Raw genomic sequence first — 16,356 nt, forward strand, 5'->3', positions numbered from 1 at the left:
GCACTTTGGGAGGCCAAGGCAGGTGGATCCCTTGAGGTCAGGAGTTCAAGATCCCTTGAGGTCAGGAGTTCGAGTTTAGTAGAGATGGTGAAACCCCATCTCTACTAAAAAATACAAAATTTACCCAGGCATCGTGGTGCGTGCCTGTAATCCCAGCTACTGAGGAGGCTGAGGCAAGAGCTCAGCCTTGAACCTGGGAGACAGAGGTCACAGTGAGCCGAAATCATGACACTGCATTCCAGGCTGGGTGACAGAGCGAGACTCCACCTCAAATAATTAAATAATAACATCGCTTTGTGTCCCTTAAATACATACAATAATGATTTGTCAATATGCAGTAATTTTTTTAAAAAAGAACAAAGTTTACAAAGGCTGGGTTGCTTTTTATTTTTTACTTCATTTAATCTTGTTGAACCTGCAACAAAATCTCCATTTTTTGAATCTCTTCCACAGAGGAGATATCAGAGTCTTTTATCTGAGTAAATTCATACAACTGATGCCAGATGGAAGAGCCGCCACCGACTCCAGCTTTCTGCCTTCCAATCCCTGGCTACATCTCCCTCTGAAACAGCCCTTTTTCCCTGGATCTGAGTCAGTTCTTCTCAGATCACATTGGGCTGCTTCTGACACTGCCCAGTGGCAGGTGGGGGTTGCAAGGGACTCAGACACCTCAAAGGACCAGCAGATACCCTCACAGAGACAGACAGATTCACACGTGTAACACACAAGTCCATTTCCACAGAAGAAAGACTCAGCCTATTTGCAGTTAGAGAGAAACTCTGTTAAAATCGAAGTGCTTTTATCTGTTGATTACATTGTTCAGCACATATTTTTTTCTGTGTGTCACGGTGGTACTAAGGTTCATTTCTTTTTTCTTGTTTCTTTTGGAGATGGAGTCTTGCTCTGTCACCCAGTCTAGAGTGCAGTGGTATTAGCTCGGCTCATTCGAACCTCTGCTTCCCGGGTTTAAGTGATTCTCATGCCTCAGCCTCCTGAGTAGCTGCGATTACAGGCATGCACCACCACACCCAGCTAATTTTTGTATTTTTAGTAGAGATGAGGTTTTGCCACATTGGCCAGGCTGGTCTTGAACTCCTGACCTCAGGTGATTTGCCCACCTAGGCCTCCCACTGTGCTGAGATTACAGGCATGAGCCACTGCACCCAGCCCTAAGTTTCATTTCCAAAAAGTGTTTTAAATTGTTTCTTTCAACATGAAAACTTTTGTTTGCATATTAATCTTATAAAAGTATTATCCTGTGTTACAGAAAAATGTGCTTTCTCGTTTACCTTAAAACAATATCACTCAGTCTATTTTCTCTCCACTTTTGGGACAGATGTGCATGATAACAATATATAATCAGTCAATGCTTACGAGCCACACTGTGTCAGACACTGTTGTGTGCACTGCACATATATGAAATAGTATAATAGTGTAATCTTGTGTGCATATGTGAAATAGTGTAATCTACCCAACCCTACCAGGTAATGCAATAGGCTGATAATGGCTTTCAAGGAGCCATCTGCATATCCTAATCCCAGGACCCTATGCATGTGCCCTTCTTTGGAAATTGGGTCTTTGCAGATGTAATTAAGTGAAGGATCTCGAGATGCACTGATCTGGGGATTACTTAGGTGGATGCTAAATTCAGTAAGTGTCCTTATCGTAAGAGGAGAAGGCCCTGAGAAGGTGGAGACAGAGATTGGAGAGGTGCAGCCGCAGAGAATTTTGACAGAAACCAGAAAAGGCAAGGAAGGACACTTCCCTAGAGCCTCCGGCAGAAACGTGGCCCTGTGGACATTTTGAGTTTGGGCTTCTGACCTCTAGACTTCTGAAAATAGATTTAGTTTGTCTTAAGCACCAAGTATGTGGTAATTTGTACGGCAACCTCAGGAAACTAACACAGGCCCTAGGAGACATCACGTGCCTGCTTACAAGAAAGGGACAGAGGGAGATTGATGTGTAGAAGAGGGGGAGGCCATGCAGCCTCTGAGGCAGATTGGAGTGCTGTGGCCACAAGCCAAGGAATGCCCACACCCTGGCAGAGGGAGGAAGGAAGAACAAATTCTCCCCTAGAGCCTTCGGAGGGAGCATGGTCCTGGCTACACCCTGATTTTGGTGCAGTGAAGCTGAGGTTGAACTTCTGGACTCCAGAACTGTGAGAGAAAGGATTACTGTCAGGTTTGTGTGTGTGTGTGTGTGTGTGTGTGTGTGTGTGTGTGTGTCTGTCTGTTTTTAAAACTTTATTTTAAGTTCAGGGACTCATGGGCAGGTTCGTTATATAGGTATAGGTAAACTTGTGTCACAAGGCTTTGTTATACAGACTATTTCATCATCCAGGTATTAAGCCTAGTATCCATTAGCTATTTTTCCTGATCCCTTCTCCCCTCCCACCCTCCACCTTTCAATAGGCCCCAATGTGTGTTGTTCCCCTCTACGTGGGTCCATGTGTTCTCATCATTTAGCTCCCATTTATATGTGAAAACATGCAGTATTTGGTTTTCTGTTCCTGTGTTAGTTTGCTAAGTATAATGGCCTTCAGCTCCACCCATATCCCTGCAAAAGACATGATCTCATTCTTTTTATGGCTGCATAGTAGTCCACGGGGAACTACTCTTGTTTTAAGCCACCAAGTTTGGGGCAGGTTGTTTTGGCAGCCACAAAAGAATGGTACACATTTGTACAATATTTTTCCTGTTTCAAAGATGAAAAACTTTGAGGCCAAGGAGTTTAAATAATTCATTTAAGGACACATAGCTAATAATTGGTGAGATAAAAAACACACCTATCCTGTAAATTTAAAAAGCCAGCTGGGCGCGGTGGCTCAAGCCTGTAATCCCAGCATTTTGGGAGGCCGAGGCAGGTGGATCATGAGGTCAGGAGATTGAGACCACCCTGGCCAACACGGTGAAACAATGCCTCTACCAAAAAAAAAATACAAAAATTAGCTGGGCGTGCTGGCACATGACTGTAATCTCAGCTATTCGGGAGGCTGAGGCAGGAGAATGGCTTGAACCAGGGAGTCGGAGGTTGCAGTGAGCCAAGACCTTGCCACTGCACTCCAGCCTGGTAACAAAGCGAGACTCCATCTAAAAATAATAATAATAATAATAATAATAATAATAAATAAAAAATAAAGCCACTGCATACTCAGTGATACATGCCAACTAACACCCAACTCCGTTGTCAGGGAGACAGTGGTACATGTCAACTTCAGGAGTCATGGCCATTCACAAAGCCTTGCCTCATATGACAGATCTTCTCATTTTTCAAGTGTAGCCTGAAATCTGTACTTTTATCTTTTATTTCAAATCTCCTAATTTTTTTTTTTTGAGACAGGGTCTCTCCGTCTCTCTCTGTCACTCAGGCTAGAGTGCAGTGGTGCAATCATAGCTCACTGCAGCCTCAACCTCCTTAGCTCAAGTGATCTTCCCACCTCAGCCTCCCCAGGACTACAGGTGCACACCTGCAGCTAGGACTACAGGTGCACACCACCACAAACCTGGCTATTTTTTTTTTTTTTTGTAGAGACAGGGTCTTGCTATGTTGTCCAGGCTGGTCTTGAATTCCTAACCACAGGTGATCCTCCCATCCCAGCCTCCCAAAGCACTGGGATTACAGGCATGAACCACCACACCCACCTCTGATTTTGTCATGTTAGTCCAAATTTAAAACAAAACAAAACAACAGCAATAACAACACTGGGCAGGTCTATCAAAATAGGTTCATGAGTTACCAATTTGCAACCCGGATAAAAGAGCCTCCAGTCTGACTAATGCTAATGTATTGTCCTGCTCCAGCTGCCATAACAGAGTTCCACAGACCAACTGGCTGATACAACGGAAAGTTGTTTCTTCCAGTTTTTGAGGCTACAATTCCAAAATTGAGGTGTCAGCGGGATTGATTGCTCTGCAGCTCGCAGATGCTGTCTTCTCCCTATGTCACTGCCTGACTGTCCCTCTGTCTGTGTGAGTCTGCACCCTACTCTCCTCTTCTTATAAGTAGACCAATCCTATACTAGTTTTACCTCAATTACCTGATCATAGGCCCTGTTTGCAAATATAGTCCCATGCCGAGGTACTTGGTGTTAGGACTTCAGCTTAGGAATTTTAGGAAGACACAATTTGGTCCATAACAGTGAATCAGCAACTATTTATGTGTTTAAACAGCACAGGAGACCTGGCCTGCTCTGGAAAGCAAAGACTTTCTCTGCTTTGCCCTTTTTATTCTCTTTATTAACTGGAACATAACAATTTGCCATAGTGAGTCACTCAAAGTACACCAAATCCATCATCACTGTTTTTATTTTTTGCAAATGATTAAATATCACTTTCTTTCCATTTATAGCATCATCTAAGTGACAGCCTATCCATCAGCCTATCTGCTGATGTTTAACTACAGCATTTTGCATTCATTATTCCCTACTTATATTATTCTTTTAAAAAGAGGAATAACTTAATTCTGCCTCTTGACAGCAGGGAAATTAAATGGTGAGCCATAAAGATGAGTGTTTCTCTGAAAAAACAAAACATGAACTGCAGATCTATAAAACCAAGCCAGCAGTATGTCACCCTACACTAAGATATACAAGGACAAGCTGCTGGAAAATCCTCCCATTTCAGAACGTTGAAAAACCTTCTAACCTTGAGTGCAATTTGCCAAATGGTACAAGCACTTCGGGGAGCAATTTGACAACACAGGAAGTTAAAGATACAAATGCCCACAGATGCGGGGAGTCTAACTGCCAGGCACACACTCTGAAGCTTTGGCTTCCCATTTCAACTGCAACTTACACGATTCAGTAGATTTGGCATGGCTCTCAGAACACACACACACACAATCTTTGCATCCATGTGGGATGGACAACAATGCCCACTTACATTCTTGTCTTGGGGCTATGCTCACACTCCCCAGAGTCCACAGACCTCTTGCCTTCCTGTGCCTCCCATTGAATATCACATGAATTTCTTGCACTGATGACATCGTTCTGGTTGAACAAATTGAGTAACACAGGATGAGTGTACTGAAGACCTTAGGAAGGCCCCTGTGCACCAGACAGTGCAAGGACTCAGGGCCTAGTGGTCACAGGCCTGCAGGACGTCCTCTCTGACTTGAACAACAACTTGCTGCATCCAATACCACAAGGAAGGAAGCGAAGTGTCTGGTGGGCTTCTTCAGGTTTTACATCCAATACTGCAGCAGCCCACATACCATGTGATGTGCACAGCTGCCAGCTTTGAGAGGTGCAGACAACAGGAAAGAACACCGCAGTTAGCACAGGGGTTGGTGCCATCAGCCCTAATGCTTGAGCCAAAACACCAGGAGGACTCTGTAGTGTTGGAGGTGCTCGTGGGGGAAGTTCCCACAGGAGAGTCACAACACAGGCCCCTGGGGTTCTGGAGCAAGTCCCCACAACCCAAGCAGCATCCTGTCCATTTTTAAAGAAGCAGCTCGTATGGGGCCCCGGTAGACAGAACCCCTGACCACCAGAAACAAGTGGCCATGTGTCCGGAAATGTTCATGGTGGTTGGTTGGGTTCTGTCAGAACTAATGTTCAGCTCTGAAGGGCCCAGCCTCTGTCCTTCGTAAGGAGTAAAAGGTACATCTGGGTCTCAGCTTGAGCAGGTCTGAGGGCACTGATGGGTGATCGCGGCATGTGTACTCAGCCCTTGTGGAGCCAGCATGTTTGTGTCAGTGCCTCACCTGCAGCTTGTTGCTATGCATTGTTCCCCCAGGAAACACAGGGAGAGTGTCAGGGACTACAAGGGAAGATGCCATCAGAGCACGTTAGGTCCTTTGTGTCCAGGGACCTGGAGTTAAGAACATTTGCCATCCCAGTAGCATCATTGACCCTGATTGGCAGAAAGAGGTGAGGCTGCTTTTCCAGACAAGCATAGGGAGAAGTCTGTGTGGGACCCAGTGGTGCATCTGAGTTGCCTCTTACTTCTCCCTCGTCCCACTTTAACTGGGAATGAAAATGTGCAGTAACTCTGACGCTTCCGGAAGGAAAGTTCAAGTTCTGCCACCAGGTGGGCTGCTGAGACCTGGGAAGAGCACTAAGGGTGAGGGGCAGTTAGCATACCTGGTCGGGGGTGAGAGGATGAGAACTGATCTGATCCTGAGGCCAACTGCAGGAACGCGGGATGTGGTTGCCCCACTCCCCTCTGTAGGAGAGTCCTACGAATCCACGGCAGAGCTGCTTCCTGGGCGTGCATGGAGAGGTGGGCCCATGTGGCACAGGCGGTGAGCCATGAAGGCCTGGAAATTCTCTGCTCAGCTCTGCGGCCGTGAGCACCTCCTTGATTGAAGGCCACCCCCTCATAGCGGCAGAGACCATGCTTCCTGGACCTGCTCCTAGATCATAACTGACAATGGCCCCAGTGCTAAGGCAGGCCCCTTTCTGCAAGCTACAGACTCCTTTTGCAGGGACTTTGGCTTGAGGATTCCCTGTCCTTTTGGCTGAGTTACTTTCTGTCCAGTCCCCTGTCCTGCCTCCCCACCTTTCATAGGAGTCAGCCCTGCATCACATTCTGAAGAGTCTCTCCACTTTCTCGGGTCCCTTCCATTTATCCTTCATAGGTGTTTCTCCCAGTAGATCTCTAGTGGTTCATATCCCTTCTTGGCGGCCACTTCTAGGGAGAAGTTAAATTACTACACCTTGTATAAAACATAAAAGACTCACTCTGACATCTAAGTAAAATGATAATGTTGCTATGGAGTTTATACTCAAATCATCATCAATTTGTCTGAACAATGCTCAGATAATAATAGTATTTTCCAAGATTTAATAAGCATTTACTCTGTGCCACATACTCTTTTATGCACTTTGCATCATCATTTCCTTTCATGCTCACGTCTACCTTATGAAATAGTAATCGTAGTATTCCTGTCTTAGAGCTGAAGTAAATGAGGCTTAAAGATTTTAGGTATCTCGTGGCTCATGCCTGTAATTCTGCCACTTTGGGAGGCCGAGGTGGGCGGATCACTTGAGGCCAGGAGTTCCAGACCAGCCTGGCCAACATGGTGAAACCCCATCTCTACTAAAAATATAAACATTAGCCAGGCGTGGTGGTGGGCACCTGTAATGCCAGGTACTTGGGAGGCTGAGGCAGGAGAATCACTTGAACTCGGGAAGCGGAGGTTGCAGTGAGCCGAGATCTCACCACTGCCCTCCAGCCTGGGCGACAGAGCAAGACTCTGTCTCAAAAAAAAAAACAGTTTAGGTATCTCTCCCCATGTTCTACAGCTGATAAAAACATAGAAGTAAGAGCAAATCCTTCTTGTGGTTGTTTTTTAACATTATTACAACAAAATGAAGCCTATTTTATCCTGAACTCAATTACTGCCTTTTGAACTTTTAGCAACAACTGTGAGTGTTGTATTCGGCTATCTCCTGGCTTTTCATTATTGTTATTTTTCTGCAATTACCCCCAGTTCTTTTTGAACCAAGGAGTCTGACCACTTCTGACCTCTTTAATGATTTTCCATATCATCTGACCCATGAAATCTTACACGCGACCCCATGTTACAGCTCTTGATGGTACTTTAAAACACAGAAAAACCCTGGTGCTTATTTACAAGCTAAAATGGCCCATCTGTCAGAAGGCTGTGGCCTTTTCCTCATGTCAGTGCACAGATAAAATTTCTATTGTTTTCTTCCCTGAGTCTGAATTCTTGGCAGTTGGCAACAAAATCAAATACTTCTTATTATTTTTTATTTTTTCCCCCTGAGATTCACATTCTTGCAATGCCAGCTGTCTCACAAAGATAGAGAGCTCCAGGAGCGAGGCGTCTGGGGACAGTTTTCTGCGTTTATCTGAGATAGCTCCTGATGGAAAGCAAGGTCTTTAGCTGATGTGCAGCGCCTAAGCACATCCTTCACTCATTGTGGTTATTTGTGCAGCCTGCTTGGTGTACTTGCTGTTTTCTTGATATTGTGCTCCTGAAATTGATCAGGTGTCTCTAAACTCCATCTTACTCTTCAAGAGCATCCTGGGAATTCAGCTAAAATATAGCTCCATACGATGCCATAATTTCATCCTCACCAAAAAAAAAAAAAAAAAAAAAAAAAAATCCATTACATGTTTACCTTATTTCATTTAAAAGGCAGCATCTCCCTCCACATATTCCATTAGAGGGGTTTCACATTTTACTGAAATGTCATGTTTCTAAACTTTGATTATATGATGACAGTGGCTATTTGTACATTGTCAACTTGATTAATTTTGGGATCATCTTTCCTGGAACTCCCTTCCCTGTAATTCCCAGGTTGGAATTGGCCAGAAGAGGAATCCAGGCACGATGAGTGAAACAGAAAGGGAGGATCAGCCTACTGGTCTCTAAATTCATTAGTGCTAGAAGACGTGACAGACACACAGAGAAGTGGCAGCGGGTTCCAGCCTGACCTCACCATGAAATGCATACTTAGATCTCCACCCCAGGGCCAGCCCCACTGACAAACAGCCCCAGACTCAGCACTGGCAGCTGAGCTGCACACCTGCAGAAGCAGTCACTGCAGAAAAGTGGCCATTCTTCAGGTGTTTCCACCACCTCCCCTTCCTTGTCTCACTCCCGCAGCTGGGTGTGTGTGGCTTCCTGGATGCCCACCAGCCTCCAACACATCCACCTGGAAGTTCCTTTGTCCCAGTTCACAGCCCAATCATTCCAGAGGCCTTGTTAGTGAACTTTCTCTGATCTTCCAATGACCTATTCCATTCCCTTATTTTTTTGCTTCACTCACCATTGTAAAAGACTTATTATACTTATAATAATTATTTTATTCTATAATATTCATAGCTGCTCTGCTGATTCAATTTAACTGATAGAATGGTATTACCTTCCATCTAATAAGTTATGTAACTTCAATGCATTTTGTACAGGGAAGGTGGACAAAGAATACCAATGCATCCACTCATCAACCATGTTCTTAATCCAGTTGCCTGTGCTTTATTGTTTTTTTTTTTGTTTTTTTTTGTTTGTTTTTTTTTGAGATGGAGACTCACTTTGTTACCCAGACTAGAGTGCAGTGGCGCAATCTCGGCTTGCTGCAACTTCCGCCTCCCAGGTTCCAGCAATTCTTGTGCCTCAGCCTCCCAAGTAGCTGGGATTACAGGCTCCCGCCATCACGCCCTGCTAATTTTTGTATTTTTAGTACAGACAGGGGTTTCATCATGTTGGCAAGGCTGGTCTCGAACTCCTGACCTCAGGTGATCTGCCTGCCTCAACCTCCCAAAGTGCTGGGATTACAGGCATAAGCCACCTTGCCTGGCCTATTGTTTTGAACTGCACTGGGAAGTGATCTTCTTCACAAAGACCAAAGCACATCCGCCTGGGCCTCTTTAAGAATTACTCTAAAGTGAACCACTGTTTATTGAAAGTATACTGAAGGAGGGCCACCCCAGGAGTATCATAGCTTTTAATCCATTTAAGTCAGTGGCAAAGAGACAAAAAATAATCAAATATTTCTTCCTAAGGAACAAAATCTTAATAATTGCTGAATTCAGTACCAGTCACTTCAATTTGCATGCAACTTTGGCTTAGAACCTCATCTTCAGATGAGGAAATCTGAGCCATTCTTTCTTTCTCTTCATTTTCAGAAGTAAATGCCAATCCATGACACCAGAGGCACTGTTTATTAACAGAGAACTCATGTTCCCACTATGATTCAATTACAGGGGAGAGCTATTCAACATATAAATTACAAAAAAAGTCATTGCATCATTCCAAGTGCAAAAATAATATCATTTTGGCAGCCTTTTTTTGTATCTCATTTTTTAAAAAAATCAACCTTCACCAAGTATTAAGGAGGTGCAGGAAACCGTGGGTCTAGCTGTGTAGGTTCTTTAGCTACCTGAGCCTGAGATGAGGGGTGGAGGGGATATTCGTCTGTTCTTGCATTGCATAAAGAACTATCTGAGACTGGGTAATTTATAAATTAAAGAGGTTTAATTGGCTCATGGTTCTGTAGGTTGTAAAGGAAGCATGACTGGGGAGGCCTCAGGCAACTTAAAATCATAGCCGAAGGCGGAGGGGAACCAGGCACGTCCTGCATGTCGGGAGCAGGAGGAAGAGAGAGAGAAGGGGGAAGTGCTGCACACTTTTAAACAACCAGATCTCATGAGAACTCACTCACTATCGTGAGAACAGCAAGGAGGAAGTCTACCTCCATGATCCAATTACCTCCCACCAGTTCCTTCCTCCAACATTGGGGATTATAATTCAACATGAGATCTGGGGGTAGGGGAACAGAGAGCCAAATGATATCAGGGGAAATGACTACTCACAGGTGTGTTAGTTTCCTCTTGCTGCTGTAACAAATAATTATAAACTTTGTGGCTTAAAACAATGCAGATTCATGATTGCACAGTTCTGAGTGTCAGAAGTGCAAAATGCAGCTCACCAGACTAAAATCAAAGTATCAGAAGAACTGTGCCCTTCTGGAGGCCATAGGGGACGTTCCATTTTCTTACTTCTTCCAGCTTCTGGAGGCCGCCCCTACTTCTTGACTCATGTCCCCCTTCCATCTTTAAAGCCATCACTTGCATCTCTCTTACCTCTGCTTCTGTGTTGGCATCTTCACTGGCTTTGATCCTTCTGCCTCCTTCTTATAATGACATTTGTGATTACATTTGATCCACTCAGATAATTCAGAATCATCTCCACAGCTCAAGATTCTTTACTTGATCACAATGGCAAAGTCCCCTTTGCCATGCTGGTTAACATGTTCACTGGTTCTAGTGATTAGAATGTGGACATCTTTGGGGTTCTTTATTATGTCTAGTACAACACGCAAAAATCATCGGTGTCTTTCCTTCTTCTGTAACTAGCCATGTAGTTAAATATTCATAAATAATGCCATGTCTTAAATGCCTGTCTGTTCCTCCAGGAGAGACATCTAAAAGGCAGAATAATATTAAAAATTACGAGCTGTGTCATACTTCACATGACAGGCATTTGAATTGCATTAATTCTTATCATAAATTCAAAATTCAATTTCTAATGAGCTCAACAGCACTAGACTTTAGAAAGCTGAGTGTTATCTCTTCTGTATGCTTGCAGACCAATGGCAAAGGTTTTGATATTTGGGAAATCTGATTATTTCTTTGCCTGATGGTTCATTGGTGGACTGGGTGCAACAATTTTTACTTCTGTGATCTCTCAGGTTTTTTTTCCATTTTCCATAAATTTGCTATGCATCACCATTTTCTTATCTTCCTCGTTTCCACCATTAAAACCTTCCCATCACTGAAGCTTTGAATGAAAAATTACTTTCAAAAATAATCTTTTTTCATCATTTCAATAGTATTTATTATGTGTCTGATATGTGCCATGAACATGCCAGATTCTGGGGATGTAACAGTAAGCAAGATAATGTCCTTGCCCTTCATTGCGTAGGATGGTCAGGGGAGACCTCACTGTGACAGTCACATCTAAACTAAAGGGAAGATGATAAGAACAGCATTCCTGAAACACAGAACAACAAGTGCAAAGGCCATGAGACAGAATTGAGCTTGGCTTGTTTAAGGAATGGAAATATAACCAGAGTCAATAAAGAGCACTAGGTGGGAGGAGACATGGCCACCCTTCTCTTCTCTAGACTCTGACAGCTTCCAGTCTGTGCCCTTGTCTGAAATGTATCCCAGGTATGTGTGCAGGTCCCTGACCTCCTTTGTTACATGTACCTCACCCAGTGCTTACTTATAATAATCACCCAGAAACTACTTATTCAAGTATGACTACTCCATTGAAATGAGAAGTATATTACTCCAATATTTAGTAATCAACTTACAGGAAATCCTAGACAATCTTCAGGAAGCCAAGTAGGTAAGTGAGTATAATGAAATCTGAGTCCTGAAGTGTATCAGTTTATATATTATAGATACATCAAATCCCTGGTGCATTATATTATAATAACAAATATTCTCTCCCCAAATTGCAGTGGGTTAAAGCAAATGAAAAAAGTGTTTTCATTTTGTTTTTTTTTCCTTTTACTGCCTTATGTTCATTGTTGGCATACAGAGGGCCTCTGCTCCACAACGTCACTCAGGGACATAGTGATGGAGCAGCCACTATCTTCAACATGTGAAAAAGAAAAAAAGACATCAATGCGTGTTTAATAATTACTCAGTAGTGGTATAGAATGGGGAGGTGTGAGGAGGGAAGGCAGAAGGGAATGGTGCTTGTCCCACCCACTCCCTCACTCCTAATATCAGCCAGGCTGCTATGGCTTTGTTTATCAGTCGATGAAATTCTAGTCCAGGGCCTTCATTTGCCTCTGCAGCTGAGAGCGCACTCTTCTCAGCTAAGAGGAATGACGGGGAAGTGGAATGAGAGTTGGAATTTATGAGCTTTTAAAGAGGACAGAAAGCAAAAGTTGGAGGACACATTTTGGGGGAAAATTTTTATTTGTATTCCCTGATTAGAGGAGTGGAGGGTGAAGCAGTCTCTGGTTCATCAGCCAGAAATAATAAGACATGTTACCATTCTCAGTCAACTCAGAAATTAAACACAGTTAAAGTGCATTTACTCTCTGGTCACATTGGGGCTTCACAAAATAGAAGAAAACACCCCTGTCACTTTAGGAGGCTACAACCCAGTGAGAGTTTATTTTATGACTGTTTCTTAAAGCCAGGTTTACACTAGCCAAATGAAATGAAGAACTGGGCAATTATGAATATACTTCATTTCCAGAGACAAAATAATTCTATGAAGTTGCTGCAGTCCGGCCTATCAGAACCAACAATTCTGTTATTTTGTAGCTTGGCCAGTTTTCCCAGGGGTGTTTCCCCACTGTGGTAATTGAAGCTGGCTGAGAAAACCAGTGGGCTGCCCGCAGAGCCTGAGTCTCCAGCCCCAGGGAGCTCAGAGAAGCTCTCTCTAGCTGGGGAGAGCTCTTCAGATTGACTTCCAACCCCCTTAGGCTCGGTTCATGTTTCTCTAGTGTCTCCAGGCTTGTGGGGGGTTGGGGGGTGGAGGTGAATGATGGATTTATAATTTTTTCTGGATTGTTCTCTATTGTTTCTTTTTGTTTGATCTTTTTGTGTGTGTGTTTTAATGCACTGGGGCTCAGGACGTCCTCTGGAGTTCTCTGGTAAGGAGGAATGTTGGTGACAAATAGGAAAGTCAGGCTTCCTTTCTGATGTTGGCCAGAGACAGTGAGGGTGGGAGCAGGACCTGCCTGGGCCCTGTGGGCAGGATGGGAAGAGGTGGGGGCACTGCCAGGCACTGCTGGCTTGGAGAAGGGGTTGCAGCTGGACTCTGAGACTTTCCTTGTGAGGTTTCTGATTTCCCAAGAGTTGGCTTTTGATCTGCGGCATTCTGGAAAGAGGATCAGAATCCTGCCCTCAGGAGGCCCAGACCCTCCTAGGGCCCAAGAGACCCCTGCATCAGTAACCTGAACAGGTGCCACTGGAAGGACAGAAGAGAAGACAGCGCTTTAAAAATCAGTGGGAAAGGACGAGGGGGCGGGGCAGAGGCGTCCAGGACCCCTCTGCCTGCTTCTGCACAGAAAGGACTACAAGGGCAGGGATAAGTCTGGGGCACCCGTGTTTGCTTTCCTGAGTCCCCCCAGACTTGCACACAAGTGCATTGAGGAAAGAAATCAAACAGCGCAGGAAAAGCATGGATTGAAAAAATAAAATGTTCCTCTATCGCTATGTCCCATTCCTTTTCCCTTTCCCGAGGTCGTCACTGTTAAGTTTCTGGTGTGGCATATGTATCTCTCCCCGCTGTTTGTGCATCTTGTTACCGCGCCCCCACCCCCACCCCATGTACAAATGTCACTATAGATCTTTCTGTGCTAAGCCACATGGGCCCCTTAACGTCACACGTATCTCTCCCCACTTTTTTGCATCTGGGGACGGCGCCCCCCACCTCAGCCCCATGTGCAAATAGATCTTTCTATACTAAGCTGCATGGGCCTCTTTACCTCAGGTGTTCCCAGCAATCAAGACCAGAGTAGGGTGTGTCCCACATAGGCTGGGGGTTGGAGAGTGCTGCCCCCCGGCCCCGCAGGGCCTCGGGAGGGTGAAGGGGCCAACTCGGTCTCTGCTCCCTGGGAATCTGGCCGGAATTCCATAGGGCTGCAGGGCCCGCCGCCCAGCGCCAAGAAAGCGGGTGGCCACATCGAAGTTTCTCAACGGGACGAGCGGATTCGTCTGGAGACGCCGCCTTCTCCCCGCGCCTCTTCTTCCAGCACTGCCACACGGGTCCTGGAAGGATCCTGCACCCTCTGCTCAGTCGCCGCTCAGTCTCTGCTCCGGGCTGGGGGCTTTCTCCATCTGCCCGGGCGGGGGCGCCAGAGGGGAAGAGGGGGGACTGCAGGGAAAGGGGCGGGTTCGGGGGGACTGTGCGGGGCAGGAGGTGGTGGAGCCGGCGGTTGGCATCGCTGGAGGCAGAGGGGACCAGGAGCGGGAGAAGCCGGGGCCGGAAAGGCGAGGCGGGGCTGGGGCTGGGGCGGCTGCGGGGCGCGGGGGAGATGCCGAGGGGCTGGGCTGGGGCAGGGTCTGCAGGTGCGGCGGGCGGATCAGCGGCACCCGCTGCAGACGCGGTCGGTGAAACGTCGTCCCGGCCCCAGCTCGAGCAGCGGCTCCGGGTGGACCTCGCAGGGATGCGGAGCGGCCGGATCCTGCCGACTCGACTGCTCGGGGCCGCCCCAGGGTGTGGGCGGCCGGCAGGGACCGCGGGTGAGCGGTGGGCAGGTCTCAGGACTCTCTCCGGACGTGCTGTCCGGGGCCGCGCCGGGTGCTGGGCGCGCTACCCAGCCAAGGTGAGGCAGGAGCGGCGTCTGCGGTGCTGGCGCTCGGCTTTTAGGAAGCTCCCCCACTCCGCCCCCCACCGCGGTCTCTGGGGGTCCAGGCGGAGGGAGCTGCTCCTGGAGTTTGGAGATCTAGAGGGGGCGCAGGTGCACCTGGAGCGCCGGTGCAGGGCTCCTCCGCTCCGATGGGCGGGTCCCGCTGGGAGTGGCGGCGCCTTTGGGGCCAGTTGGGGGCTCCAGCCTCTCCAAGGTGTTGTCTGAGAGCGGATAAGAGGGTGTGGGTAAGAGAAAGGTTCTGAGGATCCACGGTGTCCCACTTCCTATCCCTATGTCAGCCAAACTGTGGTACTAGAACGAGGGACAGCCCGGTGTCTGGTTCATTTTGGCTCCAACCGTTGAGTACTTACCTGCCTCAGCTCAGATCACCTGTGCGAATAGAAAATGGCAGTAACCTTTGCGTAGCATCCCTATAGCCATTCCCCACCAGACACAGGTGCCCGTCAGGGTCTCAGAGTGGGGAATCACATCCTGTTTTCCCGGAACCCTTTCCACCTGAGAGCTCTTCAAGCCGAGCCATGAACGCGTGCGACTGAACATTGCTGAGAGAAACGGAAAAGTTGCTTTTGCTTTCCTAGATGCCTCACGCACAGCCTCTAGTTCCCTGGAAACCCATGGCCTTTGAAGCTGATGGCTCCCAACTAGACCCAGATTTTCACAAACATGCCCTCTGTGGTTTAGAAAGAGTGTCCTATTTCTCCCTGGAGCTCCAAGTATACAAACATGATTTGAGAGGGGGGAATTGATAGGGGTCAGGGTAATTTTCCTTTCCTGTAATTTTTTCTTTCTTTCTTTCTTTTTTTTTTTTTTTTTTTGTGTGACTGAGTCTGGCTCTGTCACCCAGGCTGGAGTGCCAGATCTCAGTGGTGAGATCTTGGCTCAGTGCAACCTTTGACTCTAGGGTTCAAGTGATTCTTCCATCTCAGCCTGCTGAGTAGCTGGGAATACAGGCACGTGCCACCATGCCTGGCTATTTTTTTTTTGTATTTTTAGTAGAGATGGGGTTTCAACAAGTTGGCCAGGCTGGTTTCAAACTCCTGACCTTAAGTGATCCGCCTGCCTCGGGTTCCCAAAGTGCTCGGATTACGGGCCTGAGCCACCAAACCCGGCCTCTTTCCCATATATATATGGGAAAAAAAAATATATATATATATAGAGAGAGAGAGAGAGAGAGAGATGGAGTCTTGTTCTGCTGTCCAGACTATAGCGCAGTGGCAGAATCTTGGCTCACTGCAACATCCACCTCCCAGGTTCAAGCAATTCTCTGCCTCAGCCTCCTGAGTAGCTGGGATTACAGGCTCCCACCATTATGCCTGGCTAATTTTTGTATTTTTGGTAGAGATGGGGTTTCACCATGTTGGCCTGGCTGGTCTCAAATTCCTGACCTCAAGAGATCCGCCCACCTTGGCCTCTCAAAGTGCTGGAATGACAGGCCTGAACCACTGTGCCCGGCCTCTTTTCTGTAATTTTTAAAAAGGTAAAATGCATCTTTAGGAGCAAGGTTCAGACTAAAGCTTGGTGAGTGAATAGTGAGTGACCTGGAG

At 46.5% G+C, this 16,356-nt stretch overlaps 1 protein-coding gene across 1 annotated transcript; it reads right to left on the minus strand.

Annotated features, from left to right (window-relative positions):
- Positions 1 to 11,328: 11,328 nt before the first annotated feature.
- LOC134728463 (basic proline-rich protein-like) lies at positions 11,329 to 15,332 on the minus strand. The gene is made up of 4 exons (XM_063593245.1): positions 15,281 to 15,332; positions 14,909 to 15,012; positions 13,928 to 14,754; positions 11,329 to 13,407 (listed from the first exon to the last, which is right to left on the minus strand). Exons 1-4 carry the CDS (start codon positions 15,330 to 15,332, stop codon positions 13,386 to 13,388), a joined length of 1,005 nt encoding a protein of 334 aa, XP_063449315.1. The 3' UTR covers positions 11,329 to 13,385.
- Positions 15,333 to 16,356: the final 1,024 nt, after the last annotated feature.

This window comes from Pan paniscus, chromosome 10 (assembly GCF_029289425.2).
Source record: "Pan paniscus chromosome 10, NHGRI_mPanPan1-v2.0_pri, whole genome shotgun sequence".
Taxonomy (NCBI): domain Eukaryota; kingdom Metazoa; phylum Chordata; class Mammalia; order Primates; family Hominidae; genus Pan; species Pan paniscus.

Excerpts from the sequence above, each read along its gene's own strand:
- LOC134728463 (XM_063593245.1), bottom strand. The coding sequence starts at position 15,332 with ATGGCTCGGCTTGAAGAGCTCTCAGGTGGAAAGGGTTCCGGGAAAACA. Across the intron at positions 14,755-14,908 it reads GCCCTGCACCGGCGCTCCAG|CGCGCCCAGCACCCGGCGCG; the intron begins GTGCACCTGCGC and ends TTGGCTGGGTAG. Across the intron at positions 13,408-13,927 it reads GATTGCTGGGAACACCTGAG|TGGCACCTGTTCAGGTTACT; the intron begins GTAAAGAGGCCC and ends CTGTCCTTCCAG.